Source organism: Eptatretus burgeri, chromosome 9 (assembly GCF_056783735.1).
Source record: "Eptatretus burgeri isolate ZD-2024b chromosome 9, Ebu_testis_v1, whole genome shotgun sequence".
NCBI classification, from domain to species: domain Eukaryota; kingdom Metazoa; phylum Chordata; class Myxini; order Myxiniformes; family Myxinidae; genus Eptatretus; species Eptatretus burgeri.
Genome location: NC_140969.1, coordinates 59,503,102 through 59,521,222, shown reverse-complemented (window position 1 = coordinate 59,521,222; position 18,121 = coordinate 59,503,102). Strand labels below are relative to the sequence as shown.

Genomic DNA, 18,121 nt, shown 5'->3' with positions numbered 1-18,121 from the left:
CTGGATGAGATTTGATATGCATAATCTTAAGGTGATTCCCAGCCGCTGTATGACATCCATTTTGCTCTATATCTTATAGTTTCCATGCTCTGCGACCCATTGCCGCCTACCGGCTTGTTTGTTTGTTTGTGTGCAGGATATCTCAAAAAGTTGTGGATGGATCTGGATGACATTTTTGTAGGCATTTTGGGTGTGTGACAACGATGAACTAGTTAGATTTAGGTGAAGATCCGGATCCGGATCCAGCTACTAGCATTTTTAAAGTTTTCTTCACCATGAAGAGATAGGGCCAAAAACTATGTATACATATAGTACTGTATAGAGTACTGTATAGCATGATATTTAAAAAATATAATGGGCCCAATATGTTTTCGTGGATCAGGCATTACATGGTTTAGGTAGGCACTCCAATGAGTGCCCTTCTAGTTTTTTCTTGATTTTTGAAATTTTTAAAATTTATGCCTAAGAAATCCGAAAAAAAAAAAATATATATATATATATATATATATATATATATATATATATATATATATATATATATATATATATATATATATATATAATTAATATGCGGAAATTTAAACAAAAATTAGTGTTGAATATATTTTTCTTGCCAACGAATATGATAAATGAATAATCGTGTTAAAAACACATGTGTCTAATATGAATCAAAATTGTAATAAAAGTTACAGAATGCTTTGTTCATTGATCCTGACAAATTGGCAGTATCACGGGCCGCATTGTAATATAAACTTAATATGGCACATCATACTCATCTCATCTGCCTCGAAGCTGTCCAGCCTGGGTTCGAATCCCGACACAGTTATAAACTGTCATCCTGTTGTTTCACAGGCAGGGTGATTAATCAATGTGTGTGCCGTCCCTCGGATGGACGTTAAACTGTATGTGTCATCACACACACACCACAGAAAACATGTTCAGGTGAGGGTCTGCAATCTCTGATTGCTATTTTTCTTGTTTCCGTTGATTTGGGTGATGGTTTGGATATGTATCTCTTTTGGAATGGTTCTGTCTAGTGTCCATTTCCAACTCCTTCCCCCTCCCCCACCTCTCACCATCCTGGGCTGGTTTGGTTGAGTCCACATTTATATTTGATTACTTTTCATAACAAAATTATTAATGTTATATATATATATATATATATATATATATATATATATATATATATATATATATATATATATATATATATATATATATATTTTCAAATTTTAGGTTGCATGCACTATCCCAGAGACAAAGTAACTTCCTCATGTTGGAATCACCATCATGGCTTCAGCAGTTATTGAGGTAGCTTGGGCTACATTTTTACATTATTTTGAGAGGGCAAGAATGAGAAGAAGTAGTAGAAATTGGCATTTTCGTGATCTCCCGATGTGGTACTTTCACAATGTTTTCTGGAGTCTTTTTGAGTCTTGGTAGTTCAGAAAACGCTCGAGAATAAATGTTTTGGCTTTTAAATGGTTCTGACTTCATACTATAGTAGTCTATGAATGTATCATTGCGTCCACATTCGAATGGGCAGCCATTTTTCCGATATCATCCCTCTACATGGAGTACTACCATACTCCATTATTTTATACTTTTGAGAATGCAATGTTATAACTCTATATTGATGAAGTACAAACAGTACAGCAGACTGGTTTTTGCTTTGTGGATACATTTTATTTCACTGCACAGCTTTTCTAGAATATTGTCACTCTAACTGATGTGTTCAATTAAAATACGTTTTAAGACAGCATCATATTTATATAGCAGTCATTAATGATCTTAACGCTCACATGTTTCTCACACTTTGGCATATAGTTTACTTTTAAATGAGAGATCATTGATATTTCTGAATTATTTTTCAATGTTGTTATTCTGTCTGATGAGTTTTGCTTTCAAGAAATACCCATCGTAATATACAAGATAAGTATACAATGTTTCTCATATCATGCAATTAATTAATATGAAAAGTTAAGCTGATCAATGAATCCCTGCAATGCGTAAGTACTTCAATGCATTTATATCACAACTTTTTGCATTTCATTGTGATGTATGACAATTTCCTTTCTTGCTTTTTATTTTGTTAGACTTGTGTTTTCATGGAAACTTTTGCAAACACAAGTGATTTATACAGACTTCTGTTATGAGTGATAGTCTGCATTCTACAGTAGAAAGCTGATCTCTATCTCTCTCTCTCCACTATTTCTGCTTTTAGTATTTTATTTTCCTCTAAATCAAAATGTTGCATTAGTGGTTGATCCTAAATTTCTCATTGAAATATTTTTTTTTCCAATAAGGTCTCTTTTTGTCATACAAGGATCTCAATCAGTGTTTCTCAAACAGTGGGTCATGACCCCACAAGTGGATCACGAGTGGGTTTCCTGGAGCGTCGCGAGCTATCTGCGTGAAGTAGTTACAAAAGTCCTCGTGATATTTCCAGCAACTTACTGATGTGAACTTGCAATCTCAATGTTAGTAGTGATCAAAACTAAAGCCAGAAACAGGCTGATCGATATTGAGGGTGAGCTACGATGTTCGCTGAGTTAGACTGGTCTCCAAATTGACGTATGCATAAAGGAAATAAAAATGACCCAGATTCCAGCCTTTTTTGTTACTCCTGTAGTCAGGGTTGTAAATGATGGGTCCAGTGCAGTTTTCCCCAACTGGGTTAAAAATAACCCCACTTCAATACACCCAGTATTTTGCCAGTAAATTTCGAAATCCCCATTCCTGTCTTTTTTTTTTAACCCTTGTTGGGGATAACAGGGGGTTGTAGCGACCAAATACCTGGACAGGTGGGTTGTCTGGTAAATCCGGCTGAGAAACACTGGTCTAGACGAATGGAGGAGATAAACGACAAAGGGCAGCAGGTTCAAAAACTACCAGAGGGGTGAAGGGGAGGGGGGGTGGACATGCACAAGGAGGAAAGGAGACATGCACAAAAACGAATAACAATGGCCTAGAAAAGAACAGAATGAGAAATAATCAGTATGTAAAGAAGAGGTCATGGATGTGCATGGGTGAGTGAGGGTATGAGGTAGTGATGGCCAGTACATTTGAAAGACTGAAATGAGGACAAGACAATGGGCAAATGAGTTGATCCCACAATCTGGAGAATAAGGTGACGCTAAACGCAGGTTGGCAACCAGTTTGGACTTTGGGAGGATGAGAATATAAACATTTCTCAAGGAACATACATGGCCTGTTGTGGTTTGGAGAGGGTGCAAGAGGAGCAAGGCCAAATGTGAGCTCTATAAAATAGAGTCCACCAACCCACTGCTGGTGGGAGCATGACAGTTCTTAGGAATCCCAATCCTGCCTTAAGATACCAACAGTGCAGAAGGCCTTGTTTTTTTAATACCTCAAAAGGAGCAAAGTAGTAAGCAGGAGCACCAGTCCAGAGTGGGGAACCATACTTTATAGAGCTCCATGTGAAAGCCTTGAACACCATTATGAGCTCATTTCAGTTGAGGTATGTCTTAGCGTGACAGAGAATACCCAGACCCAAATTGTGAGTGGTCTTTGATCGTGAAATGATCCTTCCATGAAATGTTACGGCAGATAGTGAGGCTAAGGAGTTCTGGGGACAGCACCTTTTTCAGTGGCTGTGCAGGGAAGTGGATTGGAGAGTTTGATTGCTGATCTTTGTGGAGATAGTGTGACCTGCTGGTGGTGAATGTCATGTCCCAAAGTAGCTAGCCAGTGGTTTATCTTGTCCAGTTCTGACACAAGGGATTTGGTATCAACCAACCTTTCACAACTGTGATGTATTGTTCTGCACAGGGTGAAGTCATCGGCAAAGTTGATTTTCAAGAGAATCAGACAGATCGTTGATATTCATAAGGAATAATGTAGGTCCTAAGATTCTGCCTTGTAGAACTCCAGCCTGAAGGGAGAGATCATGGGATAGGGCAACAATCAGGGGACTCTTGCTGTTTCTGCTCATAAAGGAAATAAATGACCACTTGACTAGGGGGCCCTGAATACCAATGAAGACAACTTAGGAATCAAGGATGGATGCCAGACTGTTTCAACGGTTCCATAGATATCCAGAGAGATGCTCCTAACCTCTTGCTTATGGTTCAGGAGATCAAATCCACTGCTGTTCCAAGGTTGTTTGGCCAGGTCGGAAGTCAAAGTGGTTGTCAGAGATTATCAAGTTCAAGAAGAGATAGTGTCTGAGGTCAACCGCAATGATGAACTCCATGACTTTGCTGATGTTGGGGAGAAGGCTGAAAAGCTGGAGTTGAGGAAATCATCCTTCTGGAGAGAAGGAATTAAATAGAGATATGTGTCAGATACTGATGTGATCAGCTCCTAATAGGTTTTGCAGGATGGTGAGAGGCTGGATAATTTGGATCGCTCGTGAGCTTGATGTTGGACCCTGCCTCTTCCTTGGACAGATGCACAATGTTTCTGAGTTGTGCAGAGAATGCAGATTGCTATCAATCATGTTTGCCTTCCAGGAGGAGAATTAAAGTTGTTTTCCTGTGATAGCCTCACCACACTAGGGTCGAGATGATTGACAGGAAAGTTGAATACAGGATAGAATGAACTTGTAAAGAAGATAGATAGTTTGGTATAGAAGATGTTATTGGAGCAGTCAATGTTGAGAGCTGATGTAATGATGGACTGAATTACAGAAAGACATTTAAAATTGCTCACGTTATTTTTGCTATCACAACTTAGATACAGCTTTGCTATAATGTGGGTAATCGAGCTCATCATGTGCTGAAATCCACCCCATCTCCTTGCACATTATTATTATTTTAATATGCAACAAAAGTTTCAAGCATTTTGGGTATTGATGACTCCATGCACTTGTAGACAGAGGCACCAAGCTACCCCTGCTGCCTTTTTATTAACACTGTAAAGTTAGCCGCACCATGCCTTGCTCACTCCTACTCAATTGTACATGCTGAATGCCACTGTGAACATCAGGAGGCAAAAGATGCAAAAAATTTTCAGGGGGAGATTAAATGAAAAACTACTGCCATGCAAAGCACTTCAATTCATTTCCCTTACACTACAGGCAGAGCGTTCAAAGAGTTTTCAGAACGAGACACAATGCTCGAAGAAATGATAACGTTTTATTTTATTTTTAAATATACAGGTATACTGTATATAATTATTCATGAAATAAATTTTCTTGCCAATTATATATAGGTACATTTTGAATGTTGCCATATATTTAACCATTTAAGTATCCCCTTCCGATAACTTTTTGAATGCCCCTCATACTGCACAGCGCTTCGTTCACTTTGTGAAACAATAGGCACATACCTCACTGAAACAGGTTATAAGACTGTTCTCTCTTTTGTAGTTCCTTGCCAATCTAACATTTCAGGATCAATTGAATTTTATCTATCTGTTACCCATTTGCTTTGCAAAAGAAAATCTTTTTCAATCAACAACTTCCTTCTTGATGTACAAGGAGGTAGGTGCTGAATTTGTTCATCCATCTTCCTGTGCTTCGTGGGTTTTCTCAGCACTATCTGAAAGTAAAAGGAATGCCATTATTTCCTTGAACAATGCTATATATATATATATATATATATATATATATATATATATATATATATATATATATATATATATATATATATATATATATATATATATATATATATATAATATATTTATTTTAAAAGGGACATCGAGATATCATGTACTCAAAATGAAGGGGTGGTGGGGAGGTGGTTTGAGAAAAATAATTTTGGTAAAGGTAGGAAAGCAAGGCAGGGTATGGTTGAAAAGGAATGAAAGGAGATTGGGAGGGGGTTTACAAGGAGTGTGAGTGCAAGGATATGTTGGTCATACTCCATTTTTTTTCATCCAACATAATGCAATTTCCAAAGAAAACAAATGAAGGTGAGGCAAGATACTGTGACATGAAAGGTGGGAAACGCATCCTTGAGTATATATACTGTATATACAAGGTGTCCCTAAAAAAATGACATCATTTGAAACGTGAATATCTAAGTAACTACATGTCCCAGGCAAACGAAAGTAAATAGGCTTCATGTTGAACAATGAAAGATTTATTTATCAAAATTCGAACAAGAGATTCAGAGGGATGTAGATTTTATAACCGTTTTCTCAAAATTTCACAAACGTTCAAAATGCGCACCGCCTGCGACACGACACACGTCAAGTCGGTGGTCCAGCTCCTGCCAAACACGCTGTAGCATGTCTTGCGTAACATTCTTCAGCGCCTCAGTGATTCTCTACTTAAGTTCCTCCAGGCTTGTAGGAAGAGGGGGGATATAGACCAGTCCTTTCACATAGCCCCATAGAAAAAAAATATCAAGGTGTCAAGTCAGGTGAACGTGGTGGCCATTTCAATAGCACATTGTCATTATCACTGGCACGCCCAATCCATCTTCCTGGTAGATTCTCATTGAGATAAGTCCGCACAGTCAGCTTCCAGTGAGGTGGAGCCCCATCCTCTTGAAAAATGAAGTGTTCATGCTCATTAGCAATGAGCTCATCAAATAACCAGTTCTGAAGCATTTGCAGATAAACATCGCCGGTCACGTTTCCCTCAAAGAAAAACAGTCCATAAAGACGATTCTTGGAGATTGCGCAGAACACATTCACTTTCGGCGAGTCCCTCATGTGCTCAACTGTGGCATGGGGATTTTCATTTTCCCAAAATGTGAACATTATGCTTGTTGACTTTGCCACTCGTATGAAATGTAGCCTCATCACTGAAAACAAGACGCTTTTCAAACTCCTCATCTTCAAGTTTCTCTTGCATAGTGACACAGAATTGCTTGCGCCTTTCCCTGTCATCCGTGTTTAAGGCTTGAACGAGCTGCAGCTTATAGGGTGTCATTCGCAAGCGTTTCCTTACTACACGCCAAAGTGTTGTACAAGGAATCTGTGTTTCCATAGATGCTCTTCCTACAGACTTTCTGGGGCTTCGCACAAATGTTTCCCGAAACTGATTGACGATATCTTCCGGTACGGGTGGTCGTCCACCAGATCCCTTTGCCCTGCACAGACAGCCTTCCTCTTTGAATTTTTTGTGCCATGTCCAAATCTGTTTTCCAGTTGGTGCATTTTTATTGAATTTTCTTGAAAATGCACACTGCACACTCTTGTTTGACTGTTCGAGCATATTCCAACACACAAAATACCTTTTCATTTCCAGTGAACGTCATTCTTTACCCTGAAAAAAAAATAAAAAATGAAACATTCAACTTAGTTAGTTTTTACACATTTTGTTAAAATTTGAGATCATTTGAGTGAGAATTAGCTATGTTATTAGACTACGAAATGATGTCATTTTTTTAGGGACACTATATACATATATATATATACATATATATATATATATATATATATATATATATATATATATATATATATATATATATATATATTTCTTCTTCTTCTTCTTTCGGCTGCTCCCGTTAGGGGTCGCCACAGCGGATCATCCGTATGATCCGCATTAGTGATTTGGCACATGTTTTACGCCGGATGCCCTTCCTGACGCAACCCTGGTCGCCTCTTATGACACAGGGATATGGTACACCTATTTTAACTGGGGTATACACCGGCCCAGTATACTGGCACTCACTTCGCCGACCTCGGAAGGATGACAGGCTGAGTCAACCCCCTGGTGTATTAATTCAGTGGCTCAACGGGGCTTGAACTCAGGACCTTTTGGATCCCAAGCCGCTGCCCTAACCACTGCGCCAACACCAGGCTCATATGTATATATATATATATATATATATATATATATATGTATGTGTATATATATATATATATATATATATATATATATATATATATATATATATATATATATATATATATATATATATATATATATATATATATATATATATATATATATATATATATATATATATATATATATATATATATATATATACATATATATATATATATATATATATATATATATATATATATATATATATATATATATATCTCAAAGGCTCAATCACATCTCTCACCCATAATGGGAGGAATCAACCCATCAGTTCTCATCTAATCAATTATCCCCAGTTGCGGCTGGGATTTTTTTTTAATTAAAAACCACTCGGCCCTTCTTGCCAAAGAAATCTGCACTAAGCAACCAAGAAAAGCTACACAAGGTAAGTCCTTTGCTGTTTTAAACCCCCACCCAGGTTCTGACACAGCTGCAAACATTCAGATGTAGCACATACTTGTGAATCCCAATGTCACAAGCCTCTTCAGCCGCCGTACGGATTTCATCGCTCATTGGCGAGTTTTTCAGCAACATCATACATGGAAACGTACACCACAGAGGCTCCAAACATGTACCACATGCAATTCCATGGAGACCAGTCAGCCCATCATGCCTGCGCTACATCAATACCACACCAATTTATGAACACATCAAAATAAGAAGATGCAATAGGTTTTTTTATTTAATGATGGGTTTTTTTGTTTATTTGTGGGTTTTTTGTAGTTTTTTTTTAAGTTTTTTTTTCTTTCCAGAGGAGGGAGCAAAGGTGTAGACAGTCTTAAGTTAAAAAAAAAACACACACCATCAACCACACAACACTCCGCGCACATGCACACAATCACCCATAAATGATCAAGCTCCCTCAAAGTTCTGCCAACATCCCCATACCTCTCTCTCTCCATAACTTCAAGGTACCTATCCAATTCCAATTTAAACTTATCTACTATTTCTGCTGCCACAACCTTTCCAAGGAGGCCATTCCATGCATAAACTACTCTCTGAGTAAAAGACCCCTTCCTTACTTACCATCATAACTCTCCTCTTCTTTACTCTCAGACTATGGCCCCTGCTCCTATCACTTTCTACCCTGTTGAATAATTATTCATGTGCACTTATCTTATCTATAACTTTCATTATCTTTCACATCTCTATGATATCTCCCTATAATCACCTCCTTTCTAGTGAATAAATCCCTGTCTCCTTCAGCCGCTCCTCATAACTGAATCTGCTGCACACTGATTGACGATACCTTCCGGTACGGGTGGTCGTCCAGATCCCTTTGCCCTGCACAGACAGCCTTCCTCTTTGAATTTTTTTTGCCATGTCCAAAATCTAGTAGCCTGGAATCAATCTAGTAGCCCTGCGCTGAACCCTCTCTCTGACATCCTGAGTTGTGGTGACCAAAACTGCACACAATATTCTCGATGTGGCCCTCACTAAATTCCTGTACAATGTTAACGCCACCTCTTTTGATTTATAAATGATCCCCCACCAAATACAACCTAAAACCCAATTTGCCTTACCGATAGCTGACTGGCACTGTGCTGTCTGCTTACCTCCCGTATCTATTACCACCCCCAGATCCTTCTCCTGTGTAACACACTCCAAAATTACCCCTTGTGTCCTGTAATCTCTATTTTCATTGTTCTTCTCCATCCCCAACACCTTACACTATAGTGAACAAAATAATGAAGGAGGATATGCATGCACAAGCACATATCCTCCTTGGTTACATTGTTCACGATACTGAAAAGTTTTCATTTGATATTGCCTGGTATACCATCAGTTCAGTGTGTTGAGGATAATGAACATATACCCAGGACTGAGGAATTGTGCGGGGAGAGGGTATGGCAGGGGAATATCTTACCCTATGCATTCTTATACGTATATGGCCTCTTAGGTAATATCTGACACGCTTTGATAACTGACAAATCAATTTGGATATGGAAAACATTATCGATAGATAGTGATGTTAAAACTTTGAGGTTTGAGGCAGCAAAAAGCAAAATGCATGAAGGACCTTGCATCGATGCTTGCCTGGAAAAAAGGAACTTATATGGAGTGAGATTGCAGATTTAAATGATTTTATCAAAACAAAGAAGATTTTACCATTTTGCGGATCTTTGTTGGTTGGCTGTCCTCGTCAGTAGTCCCAACCAGCCAGAGCAGCTGTACCCCTTAACCAGCGATCCTTGCGACTGTCATTGAAGGTGAGGGAAGAAGCAGGGACAGGTAGAGGAGGAAGAGTTAAAACTGGTACACACTTCATGATCTTTTGCTCACTTATGATTGTGTCATTGGGATACGTCACAGTTGATCAATATCGATGAATGAAGCACATCAGCTGACATGTCCTTGCATCCCATTACTGGGTTTTTGGCATTCTTTAGTAGAGATTGTGACCACTCGCTTCTACACTACAATTAGGCATGTTTCATCCTCCAGATCTCTGGTCCAAATGGATGTGAAGGAGGGTGTCCTGTCTGCTAGCAGTAGTTGGTGAACATTAAAGATTCCACAGTGTATTTCATCAAAAAGGAGGCGAGTTATCACCACCAACATGAGCAATTTCTCAAACTTCCTGCCCAAAACTACAGGGTGCTCTGCAGCAGTGACAAAACTGTGCTCCCAAACGAAGAGGATACACCAGCAGCAGCCACATGCAACATGCGACATAAAAAACTTCTAACTTGAGTTTCTATACAGCCATCAAATTGTATCCACACAACTGGAGTGAAGAAACAAGTCTTTAACCACCCATTTAAATGACTGTTCTACAACCTTCTACAACCTGTCATGATAACCTTCTACAATGGCATGCAGTGCAGTGCATACCTCCACCCGGCAGAACATTTTACGGATATGGATTTGGACCTGAACCAAAATCAAATCGGCTTGTTCTTGTGAGCTAACTAACTCATCCACCAAGTTTCGTTCGTATCCGTCCATAATTTTTTGAGCTATCGTACTATATATCGTTTTTGGCCCTATCCTTAAATGGTGAAGAATCCAGATCTTCACCAATATCTAAGCAGTTCGTCTTTGTCAAACTCCCAACCTGTCCACAAAATTTCATCTGGATGTGTCCACAACTTTTTGAGATATCCTGCACAAAAACAAACAGACAGACAGACAGAAAAGGGTGAAAACATAACCTCCTTCACCTTCGGTGGCAGAGGTAATAAATGCAGATGAATTATTCAAGGAGTAGACAGTGATGGGACCAGGGGCCATAGCCTGAGAGTGAAGAAGAGGAGAGTTAAGGCAGTAACTAGGTAGAGGACTTTTACTCAAAGAGTAGTTAATGCATGGAATGGCCTCCCTGGAAAGGTAGTGGCAGCAGAAACAGTAGATAAGTTTAAATTGGAATTGGATAGGTACCTGGAAGTTATTGAGAGGGGGGGAGGGGGGTATAGGGATGTTGGCAGGACTTTTAAGTAGTTTGAGCATTGATGAGTGATTGTGTGTGTGTACGGTTTGCTGTTAGTGGAGGTCTCATCAAGGGGTTTTGTGTGTTTTTAAACCAATACGATGCTCCCTCTCCTGAAGAGAAGAAAAACAAATACAAAAATAAAAAAAGATGAATAAATACAAACAGAAACCCACAAAAACTCAAAAAAAAAATTACATTTTCTTCTTTGGATCTTGTGTTTATAAATTAGTATGGTGTTATTGGCATGATGGGCTGAATGGCCTCCACCTGTGTCTGCTTTCCCTGTATTTCCTTGTTTAATATATTTTGCAAGTTAACTTTGTTTCAGTTCCCGGACCATCGGACTTGTGTTATGAAAAGTCGTCTAGATTTTTATCCATGAACCCTTGGGTTAACGATATAGACCAATTGAGGGGATGAAACAGAAAAAATAGAAAGAGGATACAGCAACCCAGAGTGAGGGAGCATGAGCCAGCAGAGAGAGACAGAGAGAAAGAGAGAGACAGAGACAGAGACAGAGACAGAGACAGAGACAGAGACAGAGACAGAGACAGAGACAGAGACAGAGACAGAGACAGAGACAGAGACAGAGACAGAGACAGAGACAGAGACAGAGACAGAGACAGAGACAGAGACAGAGACAGAGACAGAGACAGAGACAGAGACAGAGACAGAGACAGAGACAGACAGAGACAGAGACAGAGACAGAGACAGAGACAGAGACAGAGACAGACAGAGACAGAGACAGAGACAGACAGAGAGCTTTTATTTTCTGACAAAATGAAGGATATTATGAAAATATACAACAACTTGAATGAAGATAATCTTCTCAACCATAAGCAAAAGTCACATTCGACTTTCAACATTGAAATGATCTTTCAGTGAAAACAATTCCTTTACTGCACAGGAATACCAGTCTCTTTGAGGCGAGTATCAGTCTCCATGAATGGACGAACGTGATAAACAAAGCATTTGTGGCTGACATTGAGCGTTAACCCATTTTCATAGCAAAAGAGGACTCCGAATTGCACTAAATGAATGTATGGATCTTTACAAAATGTTTTATATTATATATTTGTTATTAATGGTCGATATTCACAAAATATTTAGAAACTTGTACCTACAAGGGTCGTTAAAAATGTTCTAAAGAAATGGTCTCAATGGTCCAGATTTTTACATGCAGGGGTATCCAAGGTGATATCGATGAAGTGGTATGCCAGGCATAGTTTGTTGAATGGAAATCCTTATCCGAACAAGCTCAAATGACCGAAGATCCTCGTCCTCTTAATGATGATGTCATAAAAACGAATATGACGTCATTGTCATGTCAGGTCAGGAATGGGAGCATGTGCCAGAACAGTGCGTCGCTGCGTCCACTTTCCGCCAGGACTCCAGGGGCCTCCGTCTTGCCATCCCCCAGGCAGACGCCAGGCCCATCCCCATCTCCTTGGGGTGATGGTCAATCTGCTGCAACCACGAGGCACGTGGTCGGCCCATTGGCCTCCTCCACTCACGAGACTCCCCCACTTAGAGAATCTGGTGAGCAGGATCAGCGTCAGGAAAACGAGCCACATGTCCATACAGCTGCAACTAACGCTCACGGACTATGCAGGTCACAAATCTCATCCGAGTCTCTCTCAGCAACCGCTCATTGGACACAAAATCCGACCAGCGATAGCCAAGGATTCTCCGAAGAGACCTGGTACCAAAGGAATTAAGTCTCCGTCTCAGATCCTTGGTCAGAGTCCAAGTCTCGCATCCATAGAGCAAGACTGGAAGTACCAAGGACCTGAAGACTCGGACTTTCGTCCTCCCGCACAGGTACCGGCAGCGCCACACCCCATGAGCCAGTGAATCCATGACTCCCCAGGCCCGACCCAGACGTCCATTGACCTCTGACTCACAGCCAGCAGAGACATGAATATCACTGCCAAGGTAAGTGAATCTCTCCACGAGCTCAACATCCTCACCACAAACAGGCACAGACAGGACAGCAGCATCCAAGATGTCATTGAAAGCCTGGATCTTAATTTTGACCCAAGAAACCCGTAATCCCAGTGGCTCTGACTCCTCATTCAGCACCTCAAGGGCCCCCAAAAGGATAAATAAAGTCTCCGCAAAGATGACTGCATCATCTGCGAAATCAAGGTCTGAGATCTTGACATTCCCAAACGATACACCGCAGCTTGATTTCTCCGACATCCTCCCTAAAATCCAGTCCATACAACTGCTGAAAAGTGTGGGGGCCAGTACACACCCCTGACGAACTCCAGTAAAAACTGGAAATAAGTCAGAGATGGTACCACCACACTTCACAGCACTCTCAGTACCAGAGTAGAGTTCAGACATCAGATCGATCAGTTTTGGTGGCACCCCACGAAGACCGAGAATCCTCCAGAGGACATCCCGATTCACTGAATCGAACGCTTTACAGAGATCAACATAGGCTGCAAGCAGCCCCTGCCGAAACTCTCGTCTGCGTTCGGTGAGCACACGAAGAGCAAGGATACGGTCAATCGTTGACCTTTTTGGTGTAAAGCCTGACTGCTCTGGACGCTGGTGCTCAAGCAGATGGTGGCGAACCCTATCGAGAATTATCCGAGCAAAGACCTTGCCAGGCACTGAGAGCAGCATCACCCCTCGGTAGTTGTTGCAGTCTTGGCGATCACCCTTCCCTTTCTAGAGAGGGACAACAAGGCCCCTCTTCCAATCAGTTGGAATGATACCTGTGTTCCAGGCAGAGCACAAAACTGCATGCAACCACACGAGTGCAGCACTTCCACCAGCCTTGAGAAGTTCAGCATGGATGCCACAGATTCCTGGAGCTTTGTCCCGTTTCAACTGGTTCACCACAGCCCTTGTTTCCACAAGCGAAGGTGGACCACAGTTGATTCGAGGGTCAGCAACAGGGATTGTAACACCCTTGACGTCCAACTCGACAGCTGGGGGATCAGCCCGGTACAAGCACTCAAAGTAACCGGTCCAGCGGGCCTTCACTTCAGACTCCTCTGTCAGGAGCCTTTCTCTCTGCTCTCTGCTCTAACTGCAGTGCTCCGAGCGATGGGCTTGGATGAATGCAATGCGCGAATTCCCTGTAAGCGGGACGAGAATCACCTGTCCACAGGTGATGCTCTACCCCTCACAGATTCCTCGCACATAGGCCTCCTTGTCCACCCTCAGTGCACGTACAGTTTTACGCCTCAGCTCCCTGAACAGCTCAGCTCTGCCATTCAGCCTGGCCCTGCGACTCTGGTCAATGGTATCCAGTGTCCCTTGAGAGACAAAATTCTTCTTTGCTCTGCGGTGAGTTCCAAGACATCCACCGGCAACATCAAGGACAGTGGTCTTGAAGGCACTCCACAACTCCTCAGTACCACCCAAAGCACCCAGACCCCCCAAGTGTCCACTCAGCCTGTTCGCAAACTCCTCAGCTACTCTCTCATCCCTGAGCTTGCCAACATCCAGCCGAGGTTGGGATGGTACCATTCTCCAGGATTTAAGGTGCAGCTTTGGAGTTGCTACAACAAGCCTGTGGTCAGTATTGAGGAACTGAGCACTCCGGTAGACCCTGCAGTTCTGGATCATCCTCCAGCGACCATCAATGAGGACATGGTCAATCTCCTTTGCCACACCGCCAGCGTTGGAATACCAAGTCCAGCGATTACTTTGTGGGTGCTGAAACCATGAACCAGCAAACCCTAAGTCCATGACTTCTTGCAAAGTCAAGGAACTTAGTGCTATTCTGGTTCATAGTTCCTGACCCATGGGGACCAACACACATCTCATAACCATCCCTATCAGTTCCAGTCGATGCATTGAAACCCCCCCAAGACTAGAAGTGTATCTCTTCTGGGGCACTGAACAACCACAGACTCGAGTGTGGCGTAGAATGCATCCTTCACGGTGAGATCACTCGCCTCAGTCGGAGCATAAACAGAGACCAGGGAAATGACACCTGAGGAGTGACGAATCCTTAATCTCATAATACGCTCGTTGACCGGTGTTACCTCAATTATCATTGGGGTCAGCTTATTGGACACAGCTACAGCAACTCCTTGGGTATGGTTTGCAACTAACCTGATGTATCAGGTTTGCGATAAATTATCTGTGCTAATGCCCGGCTTGATTCCCGCAAACAAAATTCAAACAGCTTGCCTAGTTTTGGAGATAATGGTATCGGCGATTTCCATTAGCGGCGATATTATGACATCAACTTTTTTCTGGGACGAATTTCCAAAATCGGAGATGGTTACTGTCTGCGTGTGGGCTTTCTGCATATACATGGCAAGTTTCACGAAGATCCGATGAAAACTCTGGGTTGTGAAACGAAAAAGTCAAAAAATAGGAATTACGTCATAATTGATATTATGTCATAGTGATGCATCATATGTGCGGTAATTCATGTCTGCTAATGCCCTGTTCGATTCCCACAAACAGAATTCAAAAAGCTTGCCTAGTTTCGGAGATAATTTTTAGGCGATTTCCATTTGCGGAGATATGTTGACGTCATAACTTTTTTATAGGAGGAATTTTCAAAATCGGAGATGGTTTCTGTCTGCGCAGGGTATTTTTACATATATACACCAAGTTTGAGGAAGTTTCGATGAAAATTGTCGGCTGTGAAACAATTAAGTCCACAAGAAGAAGATGAAGAACAATAACGGAAGTAAGGCTTCGAGATCCTCCACGAGGATCTAAAAATATGAAACTTAATTTATCTGATCTACAACCCGATGTGAGTGAAGAATTAAATTTATGACGCCGTCAGTCATGTGGTCTGGCAGCCATATTGTATTGAATATAAAAACGTCAAAAAAAACATCTTCTTCTCCAGAACCAATTAACAAAACAATACGAAACTTCCTTCATATAATCAATCAAACTATGGCGAACATAGTTTGAAATTTCTTCATATCCAACTTCATTGATGAAATTTGGCCTTGGTGTGCACAAAAGTGGTTGTTAATTATCCTAATAATTTATCACTAATCAATAAAGTTCCGGATAATGACAATGCATGTGACATAATTGGGTGCATGGATGACACAGGTATATGGGCAATAATAGCAGTAGGCAATAATAGTTGCTTGTTCAACTAGAACGGGCACTCATAGAGTGCATACCTTTGCCGCCACTACTTTTTTTGTTCTTGGTATGAGTGTGGGGAACTGGTTTCATATGAATGGTCTTATGACACAAACCACATAACTATAATGTCATGACCCCCCCCCCGACTTTCGGGGGCTACGGACTAAACAACAATCAACTCACGTCGTTTTGGCGAGTCTTCACTCGCAAGCTCGGTGAATACAACGTTTCAACAAGAGAAGGTAATCTCATTTGATGCTGGTTTCATGCAAATCGAATAAGAATTGACTGAGTTATGCCGAAAACCGCATATTTTTCAAGGGCGTGACCCCCCCCCGACATTTTACCCCAACTGGTGACATATGTTATGACGTCATTGTGTCACAAGATTGGGCATTAAATTCTGAACATTTTGGTGCTGGGCTCATGTAAAGCGGACAAGAATTGACCGTGTTATGACAAAAACCGCATATTTTTCAAGGTCGTGACCCCCCTGACATTTGACCCCTAACCGGTAACAAGAGTATGGGCGTCATTGTGTCATATTGCATATCACAAGATGAGGCGTTGAATTCTGAACATTTTGGCGTTAGTTGCATGCAAATTGAATAAAAATTGACCATGTTATCGTAAAAAGACGATTTTGACCTTTTCTTGACCTTGACCTTTGACCCGAAAGATCCCAAAATCTAATCGAATGCTTCCTGGCTAATATCCAATCATCCCACCAAATTTCATGCAATTCGGTTTAATACTTTTTGAGTTATACGAATCACAAGATTACAAATAAATAAATAAATACACGCCGACCAAAACATAACCTTTCGCAGAATGCGAAGGTAATTAACGATGGTAATTTTTGTTCAGAATGAGCACGCGAAGTGAGACTATGCACACTATGAGTGCCATTATAGTTGTACTTGTTTTTAATATAACTATACAATGAGAGGAGATAAATATGAGAAAGTGGTGACTACAAAATAATCAGATGCCTAAAGCTTGCTCCCCTTGTACAAGATTGAAGCATTTAGTTGTAAAATAAGAATATCTTGAGCAAAATTGATTACCACAATTAAAGAAAGATCCACACAACCCACATATACGTGTACAGTGACACATGCAATATCACATAATATATTGATATAATTATGACAGAAATAGCATGAATTACTCTGTACTGAGCAAGCATGTGTGATTTGCATGCTTTGACAGTTGTTAAGGGTTTTCAGCATGTCCCACTGTTTTGTGATGTCCACCTGTTCCAATCCCTCTTTCACACCTTTTCACTCGAGTGCAGAAATGGATGCCTTGACTTAGTTATATTCGATGCCATGAGTTTAACTTCTGAAAATTTAGAGCATTCACACCCCCTGTTTCCTCCCTTTCACTTGGGAATAGCGCTTAAGGATTAGTCCACACTTATAACTGTCTCTCAATATTGACAGGATTCTTGCTAATTATATGCACATGAGCCATAGGGTTTAATGAGGTGATGATAGCCAAGGAATTGGATCGACATGGAGCAGGTATACCAAAAATGGATTGGCTGCTGTGACTTGTGCAACTGACCATTCAACATATTTGGCATTGCACGCAGCTTCTCTTTTTTACTTACTGGAGCCCCAGCTTATCACATTCAGACAGCTAAGTTGGCAAATGGGATCAGTGACTGTTCTTCCAATGAGACATCTGTGGATAAGCTGGGGGGGGCACACTTGGAGGTAGTGCACTTGCATTGGAGATGTCTCGTCTGGGTTCGATTTCTGACAATTATAGACTGTCACCCAAGTGTTTCACAGGCAGGGTGATGCATTAGTGAGTGCGCCATCTGTCATACATGACTG

At 41.0% G+C, this 18,121-nt stretch overlaps 1 protein-coding gene across 3 annotated transcripts in view; it reads right to left on the bottom strand.

Annotated features, from left to right (window-relative positions):
* Positions 1-1,664: 1,664 nt before the first annotated feature.
* The window catches only part of LOC147020179 (uncharacterized), a 44,602-nt gene continuing 28,145 nt past the window's right edge, over positions 1,665-18,121 (bottom strand). For 2 of the 3 annotated variants that reach the window (XM_085895282.1, XM_085895281.1), the window contains exons 3-4: positions 9,866-9,954; positions 1,665-5,504 (exon numbers count right to left, since the gene is read on the bottom strand). In XM_085895282.1, coding sequence (XP_085751408.1) covers positions 9,900-9,954 — 55 coding nt within the window. In that variant the 3' untranslated portion in view covers positions 1,665-5,504; positions 9,866-9,899. The remainder of the gene's footprint in view (positions 5,505-9,865; positions 9,955-18,121) is intronic. The other variant, XM_085895283.1, reaches the window with a different exon arrangement.